Source organism: Maylandia zebra, linkage group LG15 (assembly GCF_041146795.1).
Source record: "Maylandia zebra isolate NMK-2024a linkage group LG15, Mzebra_GT3a, whole genome shotgun sequence".
In the NCBI taxonomy this organism is placed as follows: domain Eukaryota; kingdom Metazoa; phylum Chordata; class Actinopteri; order Cichliformes; family Cichlidae; genus Maylandia; species Maylandia zebra.
The window spans coordinates 38,393,496-38,418,645 of record NC_135181.1 but is presented as its reverse complement, the minus strand read 5'-3'; the positions used below and the strand labels follow the sequence as shown (position 1 = coordinate 38,418,645).

Below are 25,150 nucleotides of genomic sequence, written 5' to 3'. Positions count from 1 at the left end.
CCAACCAGCAAGTGAGAACAAAGGGACCAAGTTTTTCTTGCCTCATCATAGTCTTTGGTTAGAGCAGGATAAGTTCGTTCAAGTATGTAGATATTTCACTACAGCTGTTAAATTACTGCAGGTCCCAAAGCTAATTAAGAGGAATAAAAGGCAATCAAGTCCCTTTTATTTAACCGTGTCGAGGACTCACTGTCCTGCAGCACACATGGATCTGGACAGAGACCGGCGTGATAAGTCAGAACAAATGGGCTCCATTCACCACTACGTTGTTGGATTACTCTTACATGGCTGGATAAGCACAGTGGGAGCATTGTTTCATGCTGCTGTCTGGATGGGGCAGTCAATTAGACTTAGTCATCATCTTAAATTAGATCAGAAGACCTCCTCAGGTCCTGCACTGATTTAAATATAAACTAATTTTATATATAGTTATTACAATTCAAATATGAAAGGATTGAAAAACCTTGAATTATGAATTGCCATCACTAGTAAATATTTGTTTTGTATGCACTGTATAACTTCTGGCGGGGCATCACGTTGCTGTCGGTACCCGGGAAAGTGTTTTGCCTCGCTCTTTTGAATCGGCTACGACACGCTGTGAACGAAAGATTGCGAGAAGAGCAGGCTGGGTTTCGGAGTGGCCGGTCATGCGTCGAGCAAATCTTCACCCTCCGCATGATCATTGAACAAACATTGGAATACCAAAAGAAGATTTCTATTAATTTCATTGACTTCGAGAAGGCTTTTGACAGCGTCCACCGGCCGACTCTATGGGCTATCCTACGCCACTATGGAGTCCCTCAGCAGTTTGTAGATGCCTTTCGTTGTCTCTACTCCAACTCCCGTTGCTGCGTCCGGACGGATGACGGCTGCACAGCCTTCTTCAAGATCAATACTGGCGTCCGACAAGGATGCGTGCTATCCCCTTTCCTCTTCCTGTTGGTAATTGACTTCATCATGCGACGATCAGTTGGTCAACTGATCGTCGCATGATGATCAGTTACCAACAGGACCAAGCTGACATCGGTGTGCCCTGGCACGAAGCGCGTAATCTCACTGACTTGGACTTCGCAGATGACATCGCCCTGCTGGGCTCGACTCAGGAAGACCTCCAAAAGTTGACCGCGGCCCTGCAGAGGAAGGCAACGAAAGTTGGATTAAGAATCAGCGCCAAAAAAACCAAGGTACTCCGAGTTGGCTATGCACGTGCCCGCATTCCTGTCATGATCAACCAACAACGTGCTGAAGAGGTGGAGAATTTTACATATCTTGGCAGCATCATCTCGAATGACGGGGTCTCTGATCGGGATGTCGACGCCAGAGTAGGGAAGGCAGTTGGTGTCCTGCGACGTCGCCAACCTATTTGGAACTCGACCTCCCTGAATGTAAGGGTCAAGATCAGACTACTGAACTCTATCGTCTTCCCTACTGCACTTTACGCTAGTGAAACCTGGCGCTCAACAAGTGCAATTATTCAACACCTGAACGTGCTTCAACAACGTGGCTTGCGGCGAATCCTGAGAATTTCCTACCGGGACCGAATAACAAATGAGGAGGTCCTACGAAGAGCAGGCACCCGCCCATTAGCCGATGTTGTTGCAGAAAGGCGCTTTCGCTTTGCGGGACATATTTTACGCCTACCCCCTCATCGCCCAGCTAAGATTGCCACGACATGGCGTCCACGCACTGGCAAGCGAAAGCAAGGCCGACCAAAGACCACATGGCGTCGAACATTTATGGACGATCTGAGAACTGTCGACATTGCCTGGGACGAAGCTGAAGCAGTCGCTGCTGACCGACATCGATGGAGATCACTAGCTGCCCGATGCGCCGCTCGGCGTAGGAGGAACTAAGTCTAAGTAAGTAAGTATAACTTCTATGTCTCATGATATGATTTATCCATGAATGTGGAAACGTTCATAAATGTTCTCATATTAAATTTGATCAAACATTATATGTAGGGAAACTGTGCATACTGTATATCTACAATACTTACACGTCTCAGTAATGAATATGCTGCTGTAACATAACATGTTTATCTATGGAGCGAGTTACAGAGTTGTGGGTTAGATATAATATGAAATCTAGTAAGTGGATGAAAGTCTGAGGATAAAACAGTCTGCATTTCTGACATTTGTAAATTTTCCCCTCAAAAAGTCAGATTCAAGTAGCATTATGAGAAGTATCTCACAAAACTACAAGGAAAAAATGCTTCCCACTCTCACCCGTTCTCTCTTTTGCTCTCACTCCTATCGCACAACTTTACTCCAAAAAGTAGCCTGACCTCGCACACAGTGTTACATTTGCAAAAAAGCCGCCTCCACAAATTACATGTGTATTATAAAAGAATTTACCTTTTTCAATTTGTTCAGATATGTCAAGTAGGTACATATGAAAACTGCAGATGTTCCAGAGAATCATGTGGCTGATGGTACCTGTTGGTAATGATTACGCTGATCCAGCAGATTCCTCAGGAGAAACGTTTTGCCTGAAAACCAGATATTGTTTTAACAACAGCTAAAACTACGCTGCCTCCAGCCCTGAGAGATTTGATTATCTTGAAAGGCCTTGAAAATCTATTAGCAATGCCTTTTCAATTTTAAGGAAGAGGCACACATGGTTAATACCTGTAAATACACATGACTTGTGTGAATTTCCTTCAGTGGACTTCTGGCCCTGAGCACAAATAGCTTGCTAAACAAAGCCAGATAGAGATGTTTAAAATTGTTTTGTGGTGTCATACAGTTATTTTAGCGAAATAACAGGCCGGCAGGAATTAAAATGCCAATGTTTTGAGATGTCACAAAAAATCCAGGTTTAAACAGAAGACCATTTGAGAGGTGATGACACATAGTGTGAACAAATCTGCATCCCTTGAGTTTTTAGTGAACAGATTTGAAGTTATTAGATGCTCTCTTTCTGATACACAGTCCTCATTCAATTAAATTCAATTGTATTTACACAGCGCCAAATCACAACAACAGTTGCCTCAAGGCGCTTTATATTGTAAGGTAGACCCTGCAATAATAAATACAGAGAAAAACCCAACAATCATATGACCCCTATGAGCAAGCACTTTGGCTACAGTGTGAAGGAAAAACTCCCTTTTAACAGGAAGAAACCTCCGGCAGAACCAGGCTCAGGGAGGGGCGGGGCAATCAGCTGCGAGAGAGAAGTAAGACAGGAGGACACTCATGTGCAGTGTGTGGTAAAAAGTTTAACTGAAACTTGTATTTTCCATTTTTCTAAATGGTCCTTTTTGAGATAAGAAAGCGCACCCCTTTACACCCCTTGTTCGCACCCCTTTTTATTTCAGGAGACGGACTGTGAAATTTGTTTCCTGCTGTTGTTCGCCCCCACTGGTTTAGTGTTGTCATGAAAAATGTCGAATCCGTTTATTGTAATTTTACCCTTTTGATTTAAAAAACAAAACAACTTTCATTACTTTCCCTGTTGTGCCACAGCAGGTTGTAAACTGGTAAGAAAGACAAACCGCTGTATTGCTCACACCATCTGTGACCATCAGCTGCATTTCTCACTCCTGCTGAGCTTTTGACTTGTCCGAGGTTTCATTCTAAAAATTTGCCTCAATTTAAACTTGTAAAAGCAAAAGCACACGCTGCCAAAATGCCAAAGCACTTACCCTATTATTTTCTACTTGCTACCCCACACTGCCTTCAGCTAGACATGTGGTGTTTTGCAAAGCAGCGCAACACTCAGCATCCCAGGAGCCTGCAGCACTTGCTAAAAGGGTCCTCTGTGGAAAAACAGTGACGTTAACATGCTGAAATCTGCAGCTTTTCTGAGTTATCTTCTAATGTAGACCTTTAGGTGCTTTGTTATGTGATATGTTGTTCTGGCACAGAAACAAAGTACTCAAAACTGTTTTTGGGGGGAGAATAAAATGGTAAGTGGCTGATTAATCGACATGAGGCCAATTTTCACTGAGAGTACCATGAGTACCATGTGACACGTGCCAGGACACGCTGACTTGAAAATCATTTAGAATGTTGACCCCATCATCTGCATGTCTGCAGATAATAATAATAATAATGGATACTTTATTGATCCCCATGGGGAAATTACTTGTTTTTCTCTGCATTTGACCCATTCACTCTGTGAAGCAGTGGGCAGCCCACTAAGCAGGCGCCCGGGGAGCAGTGTGTAGGGACGGTACCTTGCTCAGGGGTACCTCAGGGTAGCCGTTAAGTGGATTCGAACCGCCGACCTTCCGATCATGGGGCGACCACTTTACCTACTGAGCTATCCCTGCCCCAATAGATAAGATTGTTTTAGCTGTTGTCTTCGTAATGATGAGAATATGGATCCTATAACTTGTTATGTGTTTCTTGACCACAACACATAGTCTCTTCTTTTCCTTGTTTCTGTTACACACAGGTGGCTGCCGGAAATAAAGTTAAAGTGAGGCGATTTGTTTTTTGTTTTTTTTGTCTTTTTCAGGTGTGGTGAGGCTGAAATAAGGACAATAACGTGAACTGTTGTGACGCATCATCACTCACCTAGTCGCTATTGTTATGAAGTCCCTTTGCTAATAACAGGAACGACAGGAGAGTGTGGAAGTGGGACCTTAGCCGGCTGGTGAGAAAGTTTAGGTGAATTTTCACTACATGCTTGACCAATTAAAATATAAAGTCAAGCTTTGCCATTCCTACATTTCACAGTGGGGCTAATCACTGTGAAAGTAACATTTTATTCCTGATACAAAACTAAACAAACAAATTCTAGACTCAATTTAAAAATGGGTTTGAATGTGTATTTTTAACACATTTACAGCCAAGATTGAATATGTTTTGTTTTCAACACAATACTCCGAAAAAATCCACTCAAAAGGTTTGAGTGTATATGTTACATCTTTGAGACTTTGAACGGCAACAGTGAGTAAAGAACATTTATATTACAACTCTAAGAAGTACACAAAGCATTAAAACACCAGTATAAGCAGTACACATACACATTTTTCAAATGCACATCAAGGTAGTTTGTGATGATAGAAATAACCAATATTTTGATATACATATTGTGTAGTTTACCTCTTACATCAAAAGACATTAATATTTTACATTCAAAATTATATTCATAGTATTTTAACAAATAACAAATAAGTTCAACACAACTGGTCATTTTATTATTTTGTCTGCAACCTGTATGTCTAGATTACTCCTCAATGATATCATCATTTAAAGCATTTTCTACTGTACACACAAATATGGCTTCTTTCTGACTTTCACATTTATTGGTTCACATAGAAACAAGTCTGACCACTTGGCAGCCATCTTGGTCATGTCTATTGGCAGAAATTTTGGAGTTATGTTTAAGGCCCTGCTTAAATAAACTGTTTTTTCAGTGGCCTCCTGCCGTTATTATATAAAGAAACCTGTAGATTTCAGGACTAGTTGAGTTCCACGCTTCTCTTTTGTAGTGCAAGTTGAGAATGCAGGTTCTCAGAATACACCGATGTCATCATTTAAAAGTATGCTATAACCAGCTATCCTTCATTCTAAAATGCTGCTGTGAGAGTACTAGACAGGGACTAGAATGAGCACATATATATACTTTTTATTTGCTCCCTGTTAAATCCAGAATCTAATTTACAATCCTCCCCCTGACATGCAAGATCTTAAATAGTCAGGCTGATCTTAAAGACCTCACAGGATCATATCATCCAAATCGAGCACTTCACTGACAGACTGCAGGCTTACTTGTGGTTCCTAGGATAATCAGAATTAGATTGGGAGGTTTATATTGTTAACTGGTAATTATGTAACAATGTGCTTTTTGGAGTAACAACAAAGTAATGTAACCACATGTACTGCAGTGCTTTTTTTTTGCAATGTATAGTAGTGACCTGTATTGAGAACTTTATAAACCGATGGGTGTGTACATTCATGGAACATATTTTATAGCTTGATCAGCATAAGCCTCCCCTCTTAAAAAAGTTTAGTGTTCATGTGGGGTGTGTGGTTTGCTGAGTTATGGGTTAAGTTTTCAAAACAGACAGCGGTCTGACAGCTTCAGCAGAGGAGTGCACTTTTTTTCTGCAACTCTTCCACTTAAGACTATTTTAGATATTTTGCTGATGCTTCTGTGCAGACTGGATGTTGATGACAGCTGATGGATGCACTGGCTCAGAACAAGCAAGTCTCTCTTAATGTGTCCCCCATAACATGACATAAAATGTGTTTGTTTGTTTTTAACAAGAAAAACTGGTCTCATATTTCATTCTCACTTCTTCGTCTTCTGCCTCAACAACAGCAGCTCCGTTGCTGAGCGCCGCGTCACTCAGGGTACTGCGGAGCGTCACCCGGGTGACACTGAGCGAATGTTTTCTGGGAGTGATGGGATGTGGCCGATGGCACATGACCTCCTTGAACATTTCTCTAAAGCGTGTTGACATGAGGTTGTACAAGATCGGGTTGACTGCTGAGCTGAGATAGAAAAACACTCCGGAGGTGATGTGCACATACTGGAAGATTTCCAAGTGGGTGTCAGTCCAGTCACTGATGAAACTCCACATTAGCCGGTCAGTGTGAAATGGAGCCCAGCAGATTCCAAAAACCACAACCAAGACAACTGAAAAACAGCACGAGAGAGACAAGAACACAATGAGAGGGGATGTTTCAACATTAGTGTTTTCCTCATGCTTAACCGATGCAATATATGAGTATTTAAACCTTGATTTAGGTACCTGTGTTCATTTTTAGCCCTTTCCCAGCCAAATAACAGTCATCACTTCAAAGAACATCTCATACAAAAGACAACAAGACAACAAGAATTTTTCAAAATGCCAGACCACATTTTCCTCATCTCTAATTGTTGTTTGAACTTTAATTGTGCATTCTAATTAGTTGAGACATTATTCTGTCTGGCAGACTTGTCGACTGGATTATTGTGGCTGAAAATTACAACTAATAAAAAATGAAATGAAAAAAAAGATTTTTTTGTGTTACTTTGAAGCTAATTTCAGTTTTCTTGTGTCTTAACAGACTAACCGGCAGAGTACACGTTTTTTGAGGCATTTACATTTCCAAGGAAATTTATTCACCAAACTTGAGGATTGATTTTTATTTTAACAGAACCTGTCACATCGTTGAATAAAAAGATGTTTAAAAAAAGTGGCAATATTATAGATGCTGAAGAAAAATATGAGACACACTAATGAAAGAGGACGTAAGTTGAAAAGAGAACAGTTACCAGAAAAAAAAATCTTCTGCTTTGTTTTGGCCCAACTTTTCAAAGGTCGGTTAAACTGTATCCAGAACATTCCCAGGGATTTATATCATCTCCTCAAGTGAATTCAGTGAAAATACTTCTTTTAGTGCTGCCATGTTCAGAAAAACACTCTGTTATTCCAAAGGTGTCTTGTACAGTGTGCACATCTCACCTTTGCACAGACAATGAATGAACATGAACACTTCCTGAATTTGGTTCAGTCTGTGTGACTGTACTCTAAGAGGTAAAACGGTAACTTCACATAGTTATGATCTGTTCTGAATTTTACAAAGCATATAAGATGTACATTGAGAAGAAGCTGTTAATTACAAATAAACTGACAGAACTAGCTTGTTGTATTTGGCTTGAACTATCTAGAATATTGTTTGCTTGAAAAAACAAGAAGCACACTGATGTTCATAATCACACAGTTGGACAGGTTTTTTTGCAGGCTCTGACTGCAAGTCCCCTGCTGGGTATCAAAAGCTGGAGCTGTTTCTGTTGCTTTCATCAAAAGCATTCAGTGACTTTTCTTGACAGTTGGGCACGAACTGCCTACCTTTCTTTGAGCTCCTTTGATCTCTTCCTTTCAGGCATATTGATGAAAATCTTCCAAGAATACTATGACCTGTTCAAAGTCACAACGCTTCGATATTTTGCACTTTGTTGAAGGAATATGACCTGAGAGGAGGATGACAATGACCCTAGAGGTCTTACTATCATGCAACCAAACGCTGCTTTGAAATAGAGGTCAATAAATTGTTTCTGTCACATCTGAGAAAGATTGGCAATTTAACTTCACCTTCACCACTGAGTGATGCAAAAGCACACGTGAGCCATGACAAACCCTTTCAAAGCTATGTTTCTGATAGAATATAACAAAGTGACACTTGAGTTAACCCTTTCTTCTTGTTTTCCTTATTAAAATTTTTTTTTAATTGATTTATATCAGACTACAGACTTACTATCCATATGGGATGGGATTATATGATCACACCAGCAGTGTCCCTAAAGGTAAAGTTAACTAACTCTAACTAAGCACTCAATTCTGCACAAACTACATAACAAGACTGTGAACTAGAAGGTAAAAGTTGGCACATTAGCAGATCCATATACTTACACAACATTTTAGTGACTTGCCGGCGACGTGCCTTCTGCTGCTGTGTGCGGATGTTACAGCAGCTATCTTGTCCGAAACCAGATTTTGGCTCCAGTTCCTGGTGCATCTTTTCACGCTTTAGCTGCAGCCCAATGAGCATGTAAAGAACACTGATTGTGAGCATGGGCAGAATAAAAAACAGCAAGGTGGTCATCTGGATTGTCAGGTTGTACATCCAGCGTGGTTTCACTAATGTGCACATGGCTGAGTCGGGAATCTCCACATTTATGGTTCCAGCAGGGTCTGTGGAACAACTGTGCAAGAAGACAATCCCATGCAGGCTTGTATTGGGCACAGCACACAAAACTGATACACCCCACACAGTGAGAATGACTCTCTTAGCATGAGTACGTGTCACATAATACTTTGCTCGCAGAGGGTGGACCACGGCGATGTAACGCTCTATGCTCAGTGCCGTCACGTTTAGGATGGATGCCAAGCAGACCGTCTCAAATAAGAAGGTCTTAAAGTAGCAACCTGCCGTTCCCAGAAGAAAGGGGTAGTTCTGCCACAGCTCATACAGCTCTAATGGCATGCCAAGTAGTAGCACTAACAGGTCTGACACGGCCAAGCTGAACAAGTAGTAGTTTGTTGGTGTCCACATGACTTTGTTGCGTGCAATGACGGTGCACGTCAGCACATTCCCCACAACGCCTACCAGGAAGATGATCAGATACATCAGGCAGATGGGGAGGAACACAGGTGATCGACGAGGACCCAGATATTTTTCCAGGTACCCCTCCTCTGTCAGATGTGTGAGATTATGAAAGGTCCCATTCACGGCATGAGTAATATTGGTGTACGCTTCTCCTTTAGGACAAAGCCACTCTTCGTTTTCAGTTATTAAATCAAATGAACAGTTGAAAGCTGACATCCTGCCAACTTAGCCGAGCTCACTGGCTGGAAAAAAGTAGAGGAAACCGTTATTAGCATCAATCCAGTTGAACACACAGTAGACAACACTGAATAGTGAGGATAAATAATGAGTTTCAAAATAAGTAAGGAAAGAATGAAGAACTGCGTGATAATTATTAAACTAAGAGTATTTCCTACCTCAACCCTGAACGCAGGACTATATAGCAGATAAAGAAAGTGTTACTTCTGGCACTTACCATATCACTTAATTGTCAGGTAATGTTCATCTATATGTATATGAGAATCATTACAGCACTGTGCAAAAGCTTTGAGCCACCTCCATTTCTTTATATCTAACCACCAAGGAGTTTTCCTTTTCATGTTTGCACCTGTTTCAGGAAGTAACCTCATGTTGCAAAAAAGAAAGAAAGAAAAGAAAAGAAGAAAATATAAAGAAATCAGAGGTTGTGCAACAGATTATGAATTGATTACTGGATTCCTCATGTATTTGTATAGCAAGTATTATTTTTGCAAATGATTCCCTTATCAATTCCAGTCGCCCCGAATGATCTCACCACGCTCAAAAGTTTGGTTATACTTTACGAGAACGGATGACAACAGGGCAACTTGCAATACTTGAAAAGTAGATATTTCATTTAAGGGAGGAAACACTACGAATATGCAAAAGCATTTGCTCACAAAACACGTGATAACCTTAAATGAATGTCGTGTTTTTAATTCCGCTCCTTATTACAAAACCTGCCATTACTGTGCATTTAGGTGACCATGATGAGAGAGACAGAGTCTGGCTGGCTCAGATGCTGGCAGTTCTCACTGCAGTCTACCATTAGCGTCTCCTTTCAGACGAATGTCACCGAGCAGTGACTGAGTTTGTGGTCAAAGGCTTGCACCCATTTGCCACAGCAGATGCTCCGATTTTCGGTAAGTGAATGTGTTTAATTGTAGGCAGGGACATTACTGAATATTCTTGTGTAATTGCTACAGAATAATTTATGTTATACTTTGTTATTGCTACTGAAGAATATTTATTTTATTATTTTACATTTACAATTTTTTTCCTGGGGACCCCGTGACACCCCATTGAAGAGCCGTAAGCTGTGGATCTCTTAATATCTCACTGCTGGGTTTGTAAGGCCATGTTACTCCTAAATTTCTATCTTGTTCAAAGAGAAGATATAAAACAAAGTTCTAAGCTAATCGACCTTAGTGTTCTCCTTTTTTAAAAATAAGAATCAATAAGAGAATCGATAAAGAATCGAATCGTTAAACAGAATCGAAAATGGAATCGGAATCATGAAAATCTTATCAATACCCAGTGGTGTTGGGTGCCATCTCCAACAACGATGAGGCGGCCTACATGGATGAAGTGAAGAATCTGGCATCGTGGTGCCAGGACAACCACCTCCAGCTGAACGTCAGCAAGACCAAGGAGCTGGTGGTGGACTTCAGAAGGGGTCAGCACAGAGACTACAAGCCCATTATCATCAATGGAGCTCCAGTGGAGAGGGTGCAGTCCTTCATATTATTGTATTACACTGTAGTTTTTAATTTTATTGTTATTGTTAAGCACTTTGTGCAGCATCGGCTGTTGGAAATGTGCTATATAAATAAATCTGACCCTGACCCTTCAAGTATCTTGGTGTCCACATCTCCTCAGACCTGACATGGGCTGCCCACATTCAGGTCCAGACCAAAAAGGCTAGGCAGCGCCTGTATCACCTACGACAACTGAGGAAGTTCAGGGTCTCTCCAAAGATCCTCAGGATTTTCTATACAGGCGCTGTGGAGAGCATCCTCACACAGAACATGACATCGTGGTTTGGGAACAGCTGTGTGAAGGACCAAAAAGCTCTCCAGAGAGTGATCCGTACAGCAGAACGCTGCTGCAGGATTCCTCTCCCCCCGCTTCAGGACACCTACACCAGGAGATGCCGGACTAGAGCAGCGCAGATACTGAAGGACCCGTCCCATCCTGGCAACAAACTGTTCCAACTTCTGCAATCTGGTAGAAGGTTCCGCATCTTCCGGGCAAGGACAGAGAGACTCAAGAGGAGCTTCTATCCCCAAGCCATCCGTGCCCTAAACACACACACCCGCCCTCTCACATCATCTATAATTGACTGAGACAGGACTCTTCCAGACACTAAACCAAGGAACAATGTACATTTCAATTCCTTTAATTTCAAATATTTTTATATTGTCTATCCTGTAAAATAGTCAGATGTCTATTCATATTAATGTACAGAATTCACCTGCTTGCTGCTACTACTGCACATTCACCCAGTGTATATACTATATGTGTGTGTATATATATATATATATAATGTTCCTCCTCTACACCCCCCCCCCCCAATTTTTGCACATGTCGAGGAGCGTGTCAGGCTACATTTCACTGTGTGTTATACTTGTATAACTATGCATGTGACAAATAAAGAACCTTGAACCTTGAACCTACCCATCCCTAGCAATTATAACCAAACAGATATTGAGTAATTAGTAGTTCAATTTACTTTAAGCAAATGATTCCTCATCTTAATTAGCTTAAAATTATCAATTAACCATTATTAACCTTTATACCCTAAAGTGTTTATTTTAACCTTTTTGAATCTGTCTCTCTCTTTCCTTCTCTTTCCCCAACCGGTGGCAGCAGATGGCCCCGCCCCTCCCTGAGCCTGGTTCTGACGGAGGTTTCTTCCTGTTAAAAGGGAGTTTTTCCTTCTCACTGTGACCAAAGGGCTTGCTCACAGGGGGTCATAATAACAATCTGTATGTATTATTGTGGGTCTTTACCTTACAATTTAAAGCACCTTGAGGCGACTGTTGTTGTGATTTGGTGCTGTGTAAATAAGATTTAATTGAACTGAATTTTAGCGAGATTGGACTGTTGAACTCACCTTCAATGTGGCCAAAGAGACTTTTGTCACTGACTCATGTACGTGCAGTTATCTATCTGCACTTTTTATTTCTCCAATTATTATTCAAGACAGGAATATTTAACATCAACCATGAAAGCAGAATGTGCCTTTCCACACAACTCTGTGGTCAAATATTTCAGCTGACATTCACACTGGTTTGTCAACTAAAAACTATAATGATGAAAAAATGAGTGATTTTTCACTGGCTGCTCAGTATGGTGTATCACACTAACAAACGAGGTAGAGTAGATAAATTACTGATGAGTTAATAAGTAATGAGTGAGTCATTATACATCTCTGTCACAACACATTTGTCATGACATCTAAATTAGATCCTTTTTAACAACCTTTTGTTCATCTTTCTACATCTTTCCCCACCAGTTCTCTCAATTTTAATTACATCAGTTGTTACTGTTGTTTTTACTTAACTTCTGAGTGGTTGAATAAGCTGAAATTGCTGTTTCCTGCACATATAGATCTTTAAAAGCTTTAAGATGTGTGATGATGTTCTGGAAACTAATATGAAAGGTAACATCCTCAGTCACACTGTTTTGTTGACATCAAACACAGGTCTGTGAAATACAGTCAAGCACAAATTCTTCTGTGAGAGATGTTTGAAAGAGGGACCAACAGACACTAAATCTGTATTTTTGAGGAAGCGACTGTTTCCAGTCTATATTTTGTTGCTATCACATTTTTTTTCCAGTAAAATAACAGATTTTTCAGACACTTGTTCTTATTCCTTTTGTTATTTGTTTTTCAGATCTGTGATGTTGCTGTTTTGGCTTGCTCTAACCACTCTGCCCGCTCAGAGACTTTCTCAGCTGCAGCTCCATCGATAATGCTCTGTTAAGCATCCACTCAGCCAAGAACCAAAAAGGAAAAAAGACAAAATTAGTGGATTTTTTTTTTAAGGAGCTGAATATTTTTCTTTCTTCCAATTTGCTGCTACAGTTATTTGCAAATATTACTTGAACTGGCAAAGGATTCAGGCTGCATTTAGCAACACTTGCAGTATAAAGTAATTGCTAGTTTGTGACTTTTCATGGGATTTATTGACATTCAGAAAAAAACTATTACAAGCACAATTTATTAGTCTATTTATCATTTCTTTAGATTTATTTCACCTGCACAGGCTGACACGTCTACACTTGGAGGCAGGAGGAGCCTGCAATACAAGAAGTGTCCAATCTGGCATTCTTCTGTTTTCCATTCCCTTGGCCATTTGATGTCAGGTGGGTGGAAAAGACGAGGATTAGTGAAAGTGGTGGGATACAGTTCTCTCTTTGAATATCCACATAATGGTAAATGATGAATGACACTAATTTATTTTGTTAGTGAGGAGCTATTTAACATTGACTGTACCGTATGTAATTGGCACACATCAAACGGAACATATCTAATGTTGAGACGGTGACATTTTATTGACTTTTGAAAGCTGTATGCTAATTTATGAATTCGATGCCAGTAACAAATTTCAAAAAAGTTGTGACAGGGGCAAAAAAAGAAAAAAATAGAGTCGACCAAAGCTGGAGTTCACCTCATTCGATCGCCTTCAAACTTCAAACAATATATCAGGCCTTGCAGAATACCTAGGTAGTTTAGTGTTAGCGCCTAAGGTCAAAGTTGACATTGAAAAAAAATTCAGAGAAACCATATTGAGTAATATATCACATAAAAGGGCACGGAGAGAGCTGTACAACACACTTATTTATTAATATGGCATCACAAAGATAGCTTAAAAGACTGAGTTTGTGATGGGTGTATTCACACTGAGTGACAGAAGAGGAAGTAAACTTCTTTTCTAATTTTCAGGGTATTTGTTACTCGCCCTTTGTGGTAATTTGTTATTTTCTGGTGGATAAACAGTTAAATATTTCCAAAGACACTATAATAGCTCTGGTATTAGCTAAAGCACCTGGTGTAGCAGCTGAATTTAAATATATAAACTATATAAACTATATTTGCATTTTTAGAGAGAAGCTTGGATATAATGACACAGAATATGTTGATTCTCATTCTATTCCAAGAAATAACACAGTGTACGCAGTGCAATGAATAACAAATACATCCTGCATCCATACAAGTTTGGATACAAAACTGAGAATAGATCTGGTGCTTATAGCTGACCTATTGTCTGTCTAGGAATTTTACAAGTCATATATCTGAGCGATTCCGATCGTATTACCATCTTGCCAATTCATTTTTGTGTGATATACTGTTCCATCTATCCATTTTCTTCCATTAAACCAATTCAAGATCGGGACACGCTGGACCCTATCTCAGTTGTCATAAGGTGGCGGTACACTCTGTATACAGTGTTACAGTTTCAAGTGACCTGCCCAGTGACTATGGATGCAAATCAGCATCTTGTACTTGCATTTTCAGATGTGTTATTATAGGAAGAAAGAAAAAATTACGCTACATAGTTACATAAAAGTCTATTGATTCGGTTATTTGACCAAACATAACGCAGCTGGAGTACAAATTAGTTTAAAAATTGGTTAGAAAGGGTTCACATATGCTTTTGACATCAAGTATTATTACCCTCAGTTGTATATATTCTACTTTCATTGCACACTATGCTTTTTATATCCATGAAACAAGATGAAACAATAAGTTTCACTTCACCAAGCCTTAAAGACAAAAAAGCATGGATGACCTGTAATGTTCTAATTCTAAAATTAGAATAAAGTAAAGTGTTTCAGCCCTAAAAAAGTGAGAGGCAGGATAACAAGGTACTCTGGATGTTGTTACCTTGGCCAACCTTTGATGCATTGGCCTGTATGTCTCACATATAAAATTAGGCCCTATGATTGTTTTCTTTCACATTGTGCAAAATTGTCATCAGTATTTCATCAATTATTGTATCTTGAATATTATAATATTAGAATTTCATATTGTATGTGATATATAGTAACATTACTCCCAGAAAGGTCTGCGGGAAAACTATTGGCATAAACTAGACAAAGACAATTCTAGCACCCTCTTTTGGATCACTTTCTGGACTTCCAGCAACCTCCCGGCACCATCTCTTGGCCTGTGTGACTGATGGCTCATAGTAACTATGGCTACCACAAGATGCTCTGCACCACGTAAAATCGTCCATTATTAAAATATAGCCATTTTAAACTTGCACTAATTTTAAAATTATTCATTATTAAACTCTGGTTGTCTTCCACAGTCTGCCCCACCTGGGCACGGCCAATGGCCTGAGCCTGGTTCTCTTACTCTTACTTGCTTATAGGGGTCATTTGATTATTTGGGTTTTCTCTGTATTACCGTAGGGTCTTTACCTTACATCATAAAGCACCTTGAGGCAACAATTGAGCCAATCAATAAAAAAATATTTATAATTTCAGACACATTTGTTTTGTCTCTAAGTCTCTATAGACAATTTCTTTTTATTACATTTTTTTTTACACCTTAAAGGTCTACATTTAAAACAACCTACCACTTCAGATAAAAAGGAAATATTTTTACCTTTACTACTTGTCAATAGGTACAGTAGCTTTGCTGGATATAAGAACAGTGATTGTGAGTTTACTGACATCTAAAAGTAAGAATTCATAGACAAGGATGAAAAGGAACAACGTTTGTGGTTTGACTGCAGATGTAGGACCTTGGAGTAACATTAGTTTCTGTCTCTTTGACTGAATATCTGCCTGGCAGCTGCAAAACATGAACCCACTTGACATTGCTATGTATAAAACTTGCAAATGGACTGATTTATTTAGTTTGGTGCCAGAACAGAATACCATATCGTTCTGGCTGACATAACACCTGCGTGTACACTGCCGTGAACAGTAGTTTTTTTTTTTTAACCTGTCCTGTCGGGCAGCTTTAGCAGGCACAATCATGATCTGAATGCCCCGTTGTGCCAGACACATTTGTTTTGTCTCTAAGTCTCTATAGACAATTTCTTATTATTACATTTTTTTAAATTATTCAGACAAATGTATCTACTGCGTGACAATGCCAGACCTCAAGGCGGGTAGAAGAAACTTTTTAATTCAGTTTAATGGAATTAAGTTTCAATTCAATCTATCACAGCCCTGAAATGTATCAAATTAAACTGATGTGCATTAAACTGAATTAAACAATAGATAATACAATATAGTTAATACAAGCCTGAACTGTTTTAAACAGAGTTGCATTAAAGGAATTCAACTTTACAGAAGATGCTAAATAGGTGTAGAAAGCAATGATGAACTATGGAAGTAACATGTATTGCCCTAAAATGAGTAAGAATCGCTTTCTGAAAGATTGTATATTTGATCACATGTTGGCCACTTATAGAAATCACTGAGGAAAATGGAAAAGCATCCTTTTTTTGAATGTTAATTGATCATTGTTTGAGGCCAGTGAGCAATGCAATCAATTATCTAGTCTGCAGCTGTTAACACAACACCACAATCCATATGTTACCCAGAAGCTTTTTCCAGTTGTCAGAGCTTTTGTCCCTGAAGTAGAGACCATACTTTTCACTTTTCTGCTATGATTTAATAAATAATCAAAATCGTGAGTCCGAATCATGTCAGTGGACAAAAATAACCTGTTTCAGCAAAGTCTCCATGACACCGTCTCTTATGAAAGTCAAAAATGTCATATCTTGATGGGTTGGAGTGTTTTTTCACAAGCTTTAAAACTGCATGAAGTCAGTACAGGATTGCAGGAATTATACAAATGCCAAACAGGGAACTTTAATGTCTGACTGTAAGTCAGACTTTAATAACAGTGCACACTTTTCAATTTATTTGGGGGCACGGAGAACACAGACAAAAAAAGAGAACACAGAACATATCTCCTTTTTCTGTATTTTTTTCTGTATCTTGCAGTATTCATGATTTATTTTTATACCTCACTGCTTTTATCATTTTTGACACATCACATTTTCATTCATTCAACACGTTCTTTGTTCTAAACAAGTCAAATCATGTAATAGTCTGTAATGGAGTTAATGCCACAAGAAAAAGACCTGCGAGTGTTTGAACCTCATTCATCTACTTTACAATATGTAAAGACGTAATAACTGATTGATTGGTAAATTAACAGCTGATGCACCAAGATACAAAAAAGCCAGAAATGCATTGTTTTGGATTCAATAAAAACTTGTATGTGACACTTGTAAAAGAACCTATGAGCTGAAAGAAATCGAATCTCTTCCTTTTCAAGTAAATATTGACTTGATCACATGTAGCGTATAATAATTTGGGAGAATTAAGAGAGAGATCTGCAATCCTCAGTAAAGCGCTGTTACTGTGTAAACAAAGGTAATTAAAAAGTAGTAGTTTAATGAACTGGTTGATTACACAATGACACCCGAGATTTATTTTAGTCTGAACGATGAAGTGCCTCCTATATCAGATAGTGAATAAAAATTACAGTGATTTACTGCAGCTCTGCACTGGAGCATCTCTAGCTTTTTACTGGATATAAATGCTCTTACCTCCAGTGTGTCCCTGTGTTGTTATTCCTTTGCGTAAACTCAGGTTGAAGCCTTAAGTCTGAACAATGTGCGGCTCTTTCACTCCACTCTCCTCCTGGTCTGTCGCACTCTCCTCCAGCCTCACTTGCAGTTACACACATACATACATATTGCGCGCACACACACGCTCTCCCCTTTTCTGTCATCCTTCCTGCACGTCAGACTCTCAGACATGAATGTTCAAACACAGGCAGATATTTAAAACAACATTTATAGTTCTTTCCATTGCAAACACTTAAATTCGAATGACTATGATGATATTAAAGTAGGAATACGAGCTGCGCTCCCTTCACTCAGAACCCCCTTAAGGTTGAGGATAAAAACCCTTGCAGATACTCAGCTTTCAGTTTTAATTCAGTAGACTGTAAAACATACTTTCACACAATTCCATGTGTAGCTGGTAATTTTCCTTAAACCTCGTTGTTAGAGTGGCGTAGCAGTGGTTTTCAAAGAGAAAGTATCAGTCGGAAATTAGTTAGCTTTTGTTCATCTCCTCCACAGCTTGGTGGACATATTAATATGTGACTAAACAGGTTGCCTACACTAAGCTGTTTTTGTATGTTTGAAGTGTATTCCTCATCTTCAGTTTTTGCAAACACAGTTTTATGGATAAATATTTAAGCAAAATTAATGTACAAGGCCCAAACTGACTGTATTACCTGAATTTGGCTTCTAGTCACTTTGTCTTCTAATGCTGCTTAGAACCACGTCTAACGAGCCAAACATAGCTCTCTCAAAGTCCTGTGTTGCCTGGTTACACATTGTATATATTGCAATTTCACTATGGACCTGCAGACCTGCACAGAAAACAAATAACAACTTTTGTTTTAAACAGACACATTTTTCATGTCTCCCAACAACTCAGGCACCAATCAGCGGTCTTCAGATAAAGAGCCCGCAGTATCCCCAAAGACGACACAACAGGAGATGAGCGTGATCAGAAGCATGCTTCTTGTTTTCTTTGACGTTCCCAATGGTGCTGAGTGAAACTGTCTCCCAGGGTCAGACTGTCAATGTAGAGTTATAACATAATCTTGTTGAGGTGTCTGAGGGAGAACATTCCCTCACTGACAACTTGAACTGTGGTTCACCCCAATACATTCTATTTGTTTATTGTTGTTTTTATCTTGAGAAAAAGTCAAACTGAATTTCATTCAATCCATTGAAATCTTTTTGTTTTTTCTTCACACTAAAACAAGCGTAGTTACCATCTGGCATAATTGCCATGTTTCTGCTGCAAAGTGAATATTAATTTAAAAGCTCTCCCTTTGTGTGTGTTCTGCCCTGGTGTATAATCAATACTTAAATGTGCCAATATCTGGGACTGTTTCAGGGCACTGTGCAGCTGGGGGAATTGTTGAAGGTCCAGTACTGTGGGTGGAGGTGAAATGTATGCACACCTAACCTTTCATATGCACCAAGCATATAATCAAAACCATAGTTAGCTCCCACCGTGATCACCCTCTAATTTTGCTGGTTGACTGGTTTTTCTGAATGGGAGATAAAGAGGATGCACATTCACAACAGGTGGTTAACGCTACGTGTGCTGTGCTGGATTCTGGTAGCTGACTGATCCTGCTGAAAACGATTTATCTATATATTCCTAATTTACCATTGTGTGGACAAATTTGCATCCCACTTTTTAAAATATATATATTTTAAACAGGAAATATAGGGAGACATAAATATATGGAGAAAGTTGACACCCTGACCAACAATTAGGGTTGCCAACTCCCTGAAAAATAAATAAGGGACACCTCGTGGCCAGGGCCGGGCAACCCAGTTGTCTTCACCCTTCCCAGTGTGGTAGCTCTTTTTTTGTGTGTGTGAAATTATTTTTTAACCATTTGACTTGAACTTGATTTAAGCAGATGCATATTCTTTGTGATATGACCATATGGGAAACAAATGATCATTTAGCCATTTATTTTTAGCTCAAAATGACAACATTAACACAGTAAAACAGGTCTCTTTCTTAAACAGAAGCCTGTCATGCTTAACTTTTGAGAATATAAGTAAATCTTTCTTTAAAAGAACTCTGTCCTGCTTAACTTAAAATTATATAAATTAATAGAAAGCAATAGAACGAAAAATATTCTTGTAACAGTGCACATATAGTGCATTTAGTACAATTGGCTTCAGTTGAGGTATTATTTCAGCTTTTCTAATGCTAATCAGCTGCTCCTGTTTGTAAACCCGCTTGTTCCCATGATTACGCACCTTAACTCATCATCATTATTCATCTATGTATTACTTTTATGTATTATTCATCTATTTGTTGTAATCATCCATCCTTGCAGTTGTTTATTACACAAAATAAATGATATTATTACACTTCTGGCCACATAGCGCTGATATTCACCGCACATGCCCATATTAACCTTAACCAGAGGGTTTAAACAACAAACCAGTGTTTACATACCATATCTGCTTCTGCCGTGGCCTGGTGGACAAAAAATTGGTTAAGGGTTCCCCGAGCTTTCACGCCCCTCATGTTCTTCTTGTGCCCACCACTAGAAGCATGCCTATGGAAAAAGTGCGCCGGCACACAGTGCAGTGCGCTTTATAGGTGTTATCGTGCACTTTCCCAGCCAGGTCTTTTCCCTTTCCCATTCCTCCCTGTACTTTTGCAGCCTTTTTTCTTTTCTTTCTCTGAGGGGAACAAACATTGCTGCTCTAATGCTGGGCTTACACTGTGCGATTTTTGGCCCATTTTGAGCCGATTTTTGAGTCGTGCGACCGATTTGGTGATCGGCCCGATTTTGGCCTTCATCGTGCATCCTGTAGTATACGTGGGGTAACGAGAAGCGATTAACACCTCACGACCAGCTCCCGATCATCAATCGCTCGTGAGGGTGTCACCACAGCCGCTCACACTGCTCATGCGCAAACACGTAAACATCGGTGAAAAAGACGGCGCAGCACGGCTGTGCAGCGTGTGATCTGGACACAAGTGATGGAGGCACAACTTGTAGAACTTTGGAAAGCTCATCCGAGCCTTTTCGATGTGGCATCACAAAATTATCACGACCACAACAACCGTGAAAATAGTTGGATTTACACTGCTGCTCAATCACAGCTGCCTGATCATGTTTTTCATTAGCAATTTAGCAAAGTTGATGGTGGTGTGTCTGTGTGAGTGAAAGACAGAGAGAGCGAGCGACAGATTTTCTGTTATAACCTTCATGTTATGGAGGCACAGTGTGAGCACTCAGGTCGCATCAGAGCATCGGGCCGTATAGTGTGAGACCCTGCATCGTGACCTGCAAACTTCTAACCCCTGCGAGTCAATCGTGCAGTTTGAGCAAGAGCTGAATAACGTGACTGAAAAAATCGCACAGTGTCTGCCCAGCTTTAGGTGTACTGTCATCCGAGACGTGCACCGCAGTGTCGGCGTTTGTTTCCCTGTTGGCCATGCTTGTTGTTGTGGTCATCTGTTGTCTTCCGGTATTTTCTCCGCAAGCGACCTTTCCTCGACCAATGAGATAATCTGAATTGTCATACTCGAATTGTCATAAGTGTGCTGTCAGCTCATTGGTCACAAAGCAGGAGAGGGGCTGGGAATTATGTTTTCAAACAAAGCGTTAATTCCATTAACATTTATAGACTACTTTTGATTCTCACTGTATTACGGGACAAAGTGCGTCCCTTATTAGCTCAATACGGGACGTGTACTTTTGTTTCTAAATACGGGACGATTCCGTTTTTTAAGGGACGGTTGGCAACCCTATCCCCAGCTGACCGTCCCAAGAGTCCCGTATGTTGGAAAATAGGACACAGGAAGGGAGGGCGCTAACTGGTGAGCGCCAGCTGAACTTTCAAAATAAGAGCGTGTTCTCTCTCTCTCTCTGTGCTTATAGCAATTTTCATATTGCTTTCAAATAATGTGCTGATGGCCCATATAGGCACATAAGTGTATTCATACCGTAATCTGTCATATTTTTCAAAATGCATTTCAGCACGTTTCTGTATGGTTGTTCATTGCTCAGCCCTGTGATTATTCAGAATCAGAATCAGAATCAGAATACTTTATTGATCCCTGGGGGAAATTATTTTTTGTTACAGTGCTCCATTTTAAACCAACATTAAGACAAGACAGACAATACGCTAACTAAGAATAGTACAATATATACATATATATACATACATACATACATAAGTCACTTATAAATAAATAGTTGGAAAAGAAACATGTGTAGTTGTAGCAGCAAACAGTGTGTTAAGTGGATGCGTTGTACAGGGAGATGGCCACAGGCAGGAATGATTTCCTGTGTCGTTCAGTGGTGCTTTTCGGTAATCTCAGTCTCTCACTGAACGAGCTCCTGTGACTGACCAACATGTCATGGAGTGGGTGGGAGGTGTTATCCAACATTGTCTTTATCTTGGACAGCATCCGCCTCTCCGACACCACCTTGAGGGAGTCCAGCTCCATCCCCACAACATTGCTGGCCTTACGGATCAGTTTATTAAGTCTGTTGGCATCTGCGACCCTCAGCCTGCTCCCCCAGCATGCAACAGCATAGAGGATCGCACTGGCCACCACAGACTCATAGAAAATCCTCAGCATTTTCTGGCAGATGTTGAAGGACCTCAGTCGCCTCAAAAAATAGAGACGACTCTGGCCCTTCCTGTAAAGTGCTGTGGTGTTTTTAGCCCAGTCCAGTTTATTGTCAATGTGTACTCCAAGGTATTTATAGTCCTCCACAATGTCAACACTGACCCCCTGGATTGAAACAGGGGTCAAGTGTTTCCTGGTCTTCCTGAAGTCCACGATCAGTTCCTTGGTCTTTGCCACGTTGAGCTGCAGATGATTCTGCTCACACCACGTGACAAAGGAGTCGACCACAGCCCGGTACTCTGTCTCATCATCCCTGCTGATGCATCCAACCACCGCAGAGTCATCAGAAAACTTCTGAAGATGGCAGGTCTCTGTGCAGTGGCTGAAGTCTGTGGTGTAGAGGGTGAAGAGGAAGGGGGAGAGGACAGTCCCCTGTGGTGCCCCTGTGTTGCTAATTGAGTCTGGCACTGGCCAAATAAAAAAAAAATTGACTTATTTAAATCTGAAATTGACATCATGCACATACTAACTACACATAGTAACTTCCTGGAGTTGTCTTACATCAGCTTGAATTTTTACATATATTTTATATACATTATATTCTTGTTATTTCATATTTTAAAAAACAAGCACTTTTTAGATTTTGTTGTATAGCAAAGTTTGTGTGTGTGTGTGTGTTTTCTTCTTTTTTTATGTAACCAAATTATTAAATATGACCTTTTCCAGAACTACTCATGCTGCAGTTACAGTTTATTTTCTTACTTTTGATGCATCCGAGTAAGAACTGGCTACAGTGGCGACATAAAGTCTAACACTTCACTGTTTATTGCAATAATCTGAGACATGACACTTTCAAGTCTAATTAACGATATGTTTGGATTTTTACTCTTACTGTTTGCTTCTTCCAATTTGAAGGTTGTTTTGACCTAAACCAGGATGCACCTGTGGTTTCTTGTAAATGGTGGTGAAATACTGATAGCACTTTCATTATTATTTACCCATGTTAATAGGTTTTGGGTTGTTTTTTTTTTTTTTTTTTTTGTATATTTTGCACTGATTCAAACGATACCTAAATAAGTGTCAAAGACAAGAGTAGACACTGCTGGAGCAGCTGAAAGAAGGATTGGAGTTTTTTTTTCTTTGTTGAATAGTCATGCATGCGGTCATTTGAGTCAAGAGTCATTGGTGACAATGAATAAGGTATTTCCCATGTATGATGATAAAGTGTACCAAGTCTCAGAGGAAGGACATAGGACACATATATAATCTTCAGATAGTGTGAGAAATGTGAAACACAGATATATGACATGTGTGTTGTAAATATACACATGCCATATATCTGTATTTCACATTCCCATGAGACCAATCACATTTCCTAATCTGTCCAATAGTACTTTTTCAATTAGAAATGTTAAATGTTGCACTAAGATCAAACAGTACTATGGTAGTCAGTTTGCCTGAGTCTGGATTCAGGCAAATATCATTTAATATCTTTACAAGAGCAGTTTGTGTGTGGTGATACTGATGAAAACTGAATAGCTAAAAAGCTGAATGACCAGGTTTAAAACAGCAGGTAACTGCATCATGATTGTTAAATTGTTCCATTTTATAAAAGTAAAATAGCAGGAACTTAGCAAACATGGAAAATAAGCTTTTCTCTCTTCTAATAATATCATGTGACTTTACTCGTGTCAGTTTTATTTCATGAGCATCTGAAACCACTAAAACTTGTATGACTTACAGGCTTGAAAACGCTCTTTTGTTTTTATCAGAGGAGCAGCTTTGTCACCTGCTTCACCTTAGAAAACGCTTCAAAGAACGGAGCCAGATTCAAAGTGACAATGAAAAGATGTCACTGAATCCCATGACATACCTCAATTACTTCGGCTCAGTGCATTCATAGAACCTCTGCAGCATCCTGCATGTTTTTAATGCGGTTTTCCACTTTATCCATTTATCTCCTGCTGCTTTGTCTCACATTGTGTATTATAGCTGTGAAGCCCTTAATGTGAATCTCGAACTGCATGCTGATTCTCACCATAATCTTTTGCAGTATAGTATCACGTTTACTAAGCTTTTTTATGCAACATTTTTTCAATTGAATTTGATTATTAGCTCTCATAGGCACTGTTCTAGAGATGGCATGTAAAGGAAAGTTGGGAAAACACACAGTATGCGGGGTTGCATTTAGATGATATCCAGCTGTTTGAAAAAGAGTATGTTCTTTACTTTTTGGAGTTAAGTGGTTAGTTCCTGAAAAGTGTAAGTGTAAGATTAATCTAAAGTGGGGAGTAACTGGGCAGATGAAAACATCTGGATCAGTAAAATGACACAATAATATCGTCACTCAACTCAAGATGCTAATGCCAATAAAAACAGCTGTGTGGCAGGCACATTGTAGACCCAAACACAGAACTTGGAAAGCAAGCATTAAAAAACTGTTTTAATGCAGATTGCTCACCAAAGCACAAAGCACACAGCTACAGTAAGTGGGACAACGCAACAAAGGACAGGGGAAGACACAGGTAATAGTGAACAGGTGGGGAACACAGCTGCAGACACAACTGAGTCAACACATAAAGAGACACTATCTTAAACAGGAAGAGGGAAACATGATTAACATGACACAAAAAGGCTATTTTCTAGGCACACTTTAGGCCCTCTAAGACCCCGCTGAGCATTGTTTAGTCACCTCAGACTACTTGAGTAGTGTAGTTAACCATCTCCACCCCTTTATGTATTCTTATTCTGACACCTGCTTCCAGCAGGATAACCATCATGCCATTAAGCTGCATGATGCTATCATGTCAGTATGAACCAAACTCTTCCAAGTCCCTCTGTATTTATTTGAGAAATGCAGAAATGATTATCTGGAAGGCAGTTTTAACTCGTGACCATATAATTAAAGAACTTTTTAGAAGTAT

General features: G+C 39.7%; 1 protein-coding gene across 2 annotated transcripts; it reads right to left on the bottom strand.

The window, feature by feature from the left end:
• Positions 1-4,752: 4,752 nt before the first annotated feature.
• On the bottom strand, positions 4,753-21,396 carry nmur1a (neuromedin U receptor 1a). 2 transcript variants are annotated; one of them, XM_076874391.1, is made up of 3 exons: positions 20,091-21,396; positions 8,351-9,289; positions 4,753-6,591 (listed from the first exon to the last, which is right to left on the bottom strand). In XM_076874391.1, exons 2-3 carry the CDS (start codon positions 9,261-9,263, stop codon positions 6,212-6,214), a joined length of 1,293 nt encoding a protein of 430 aa, XP_076730506.1. In that variant the 5' UTR covers positions 9,264-9,289; positions 20,091-21,396; the 3' UTR covers positions 4,753-6,211. The 2 variants fall into 2 exon arrangements, with proteins under 2 accessions (XP_076730506.1, XP_004562099.2); XM_004562042.3 differs by lacking the exon at positions 20,091-21,396 and adding an exon at positions 17,630-17,721.
• Positions 21,397-25,150: the final 3,754 nt, after the last annotated feature.

What these genes read in the sequence shown, in the direction of transcription:
- nmur1a (XM_076874391.1), bottom strand. Translation starts at nt 9,263, where the DNA reads ATGTCAGCTTTCAACTGTTCATTTGATTTAATAACTGAAAACGAAGAG. An exon ending in GCAAGTCACTAAAATGTTGT is followed by an intron (nt 6,592 to 8,350) that starts GTAAGTATATGG and finishes GCTGTTTTTCAG; the next exon opens with TTGTCTTGGTTGTGGTTTTT.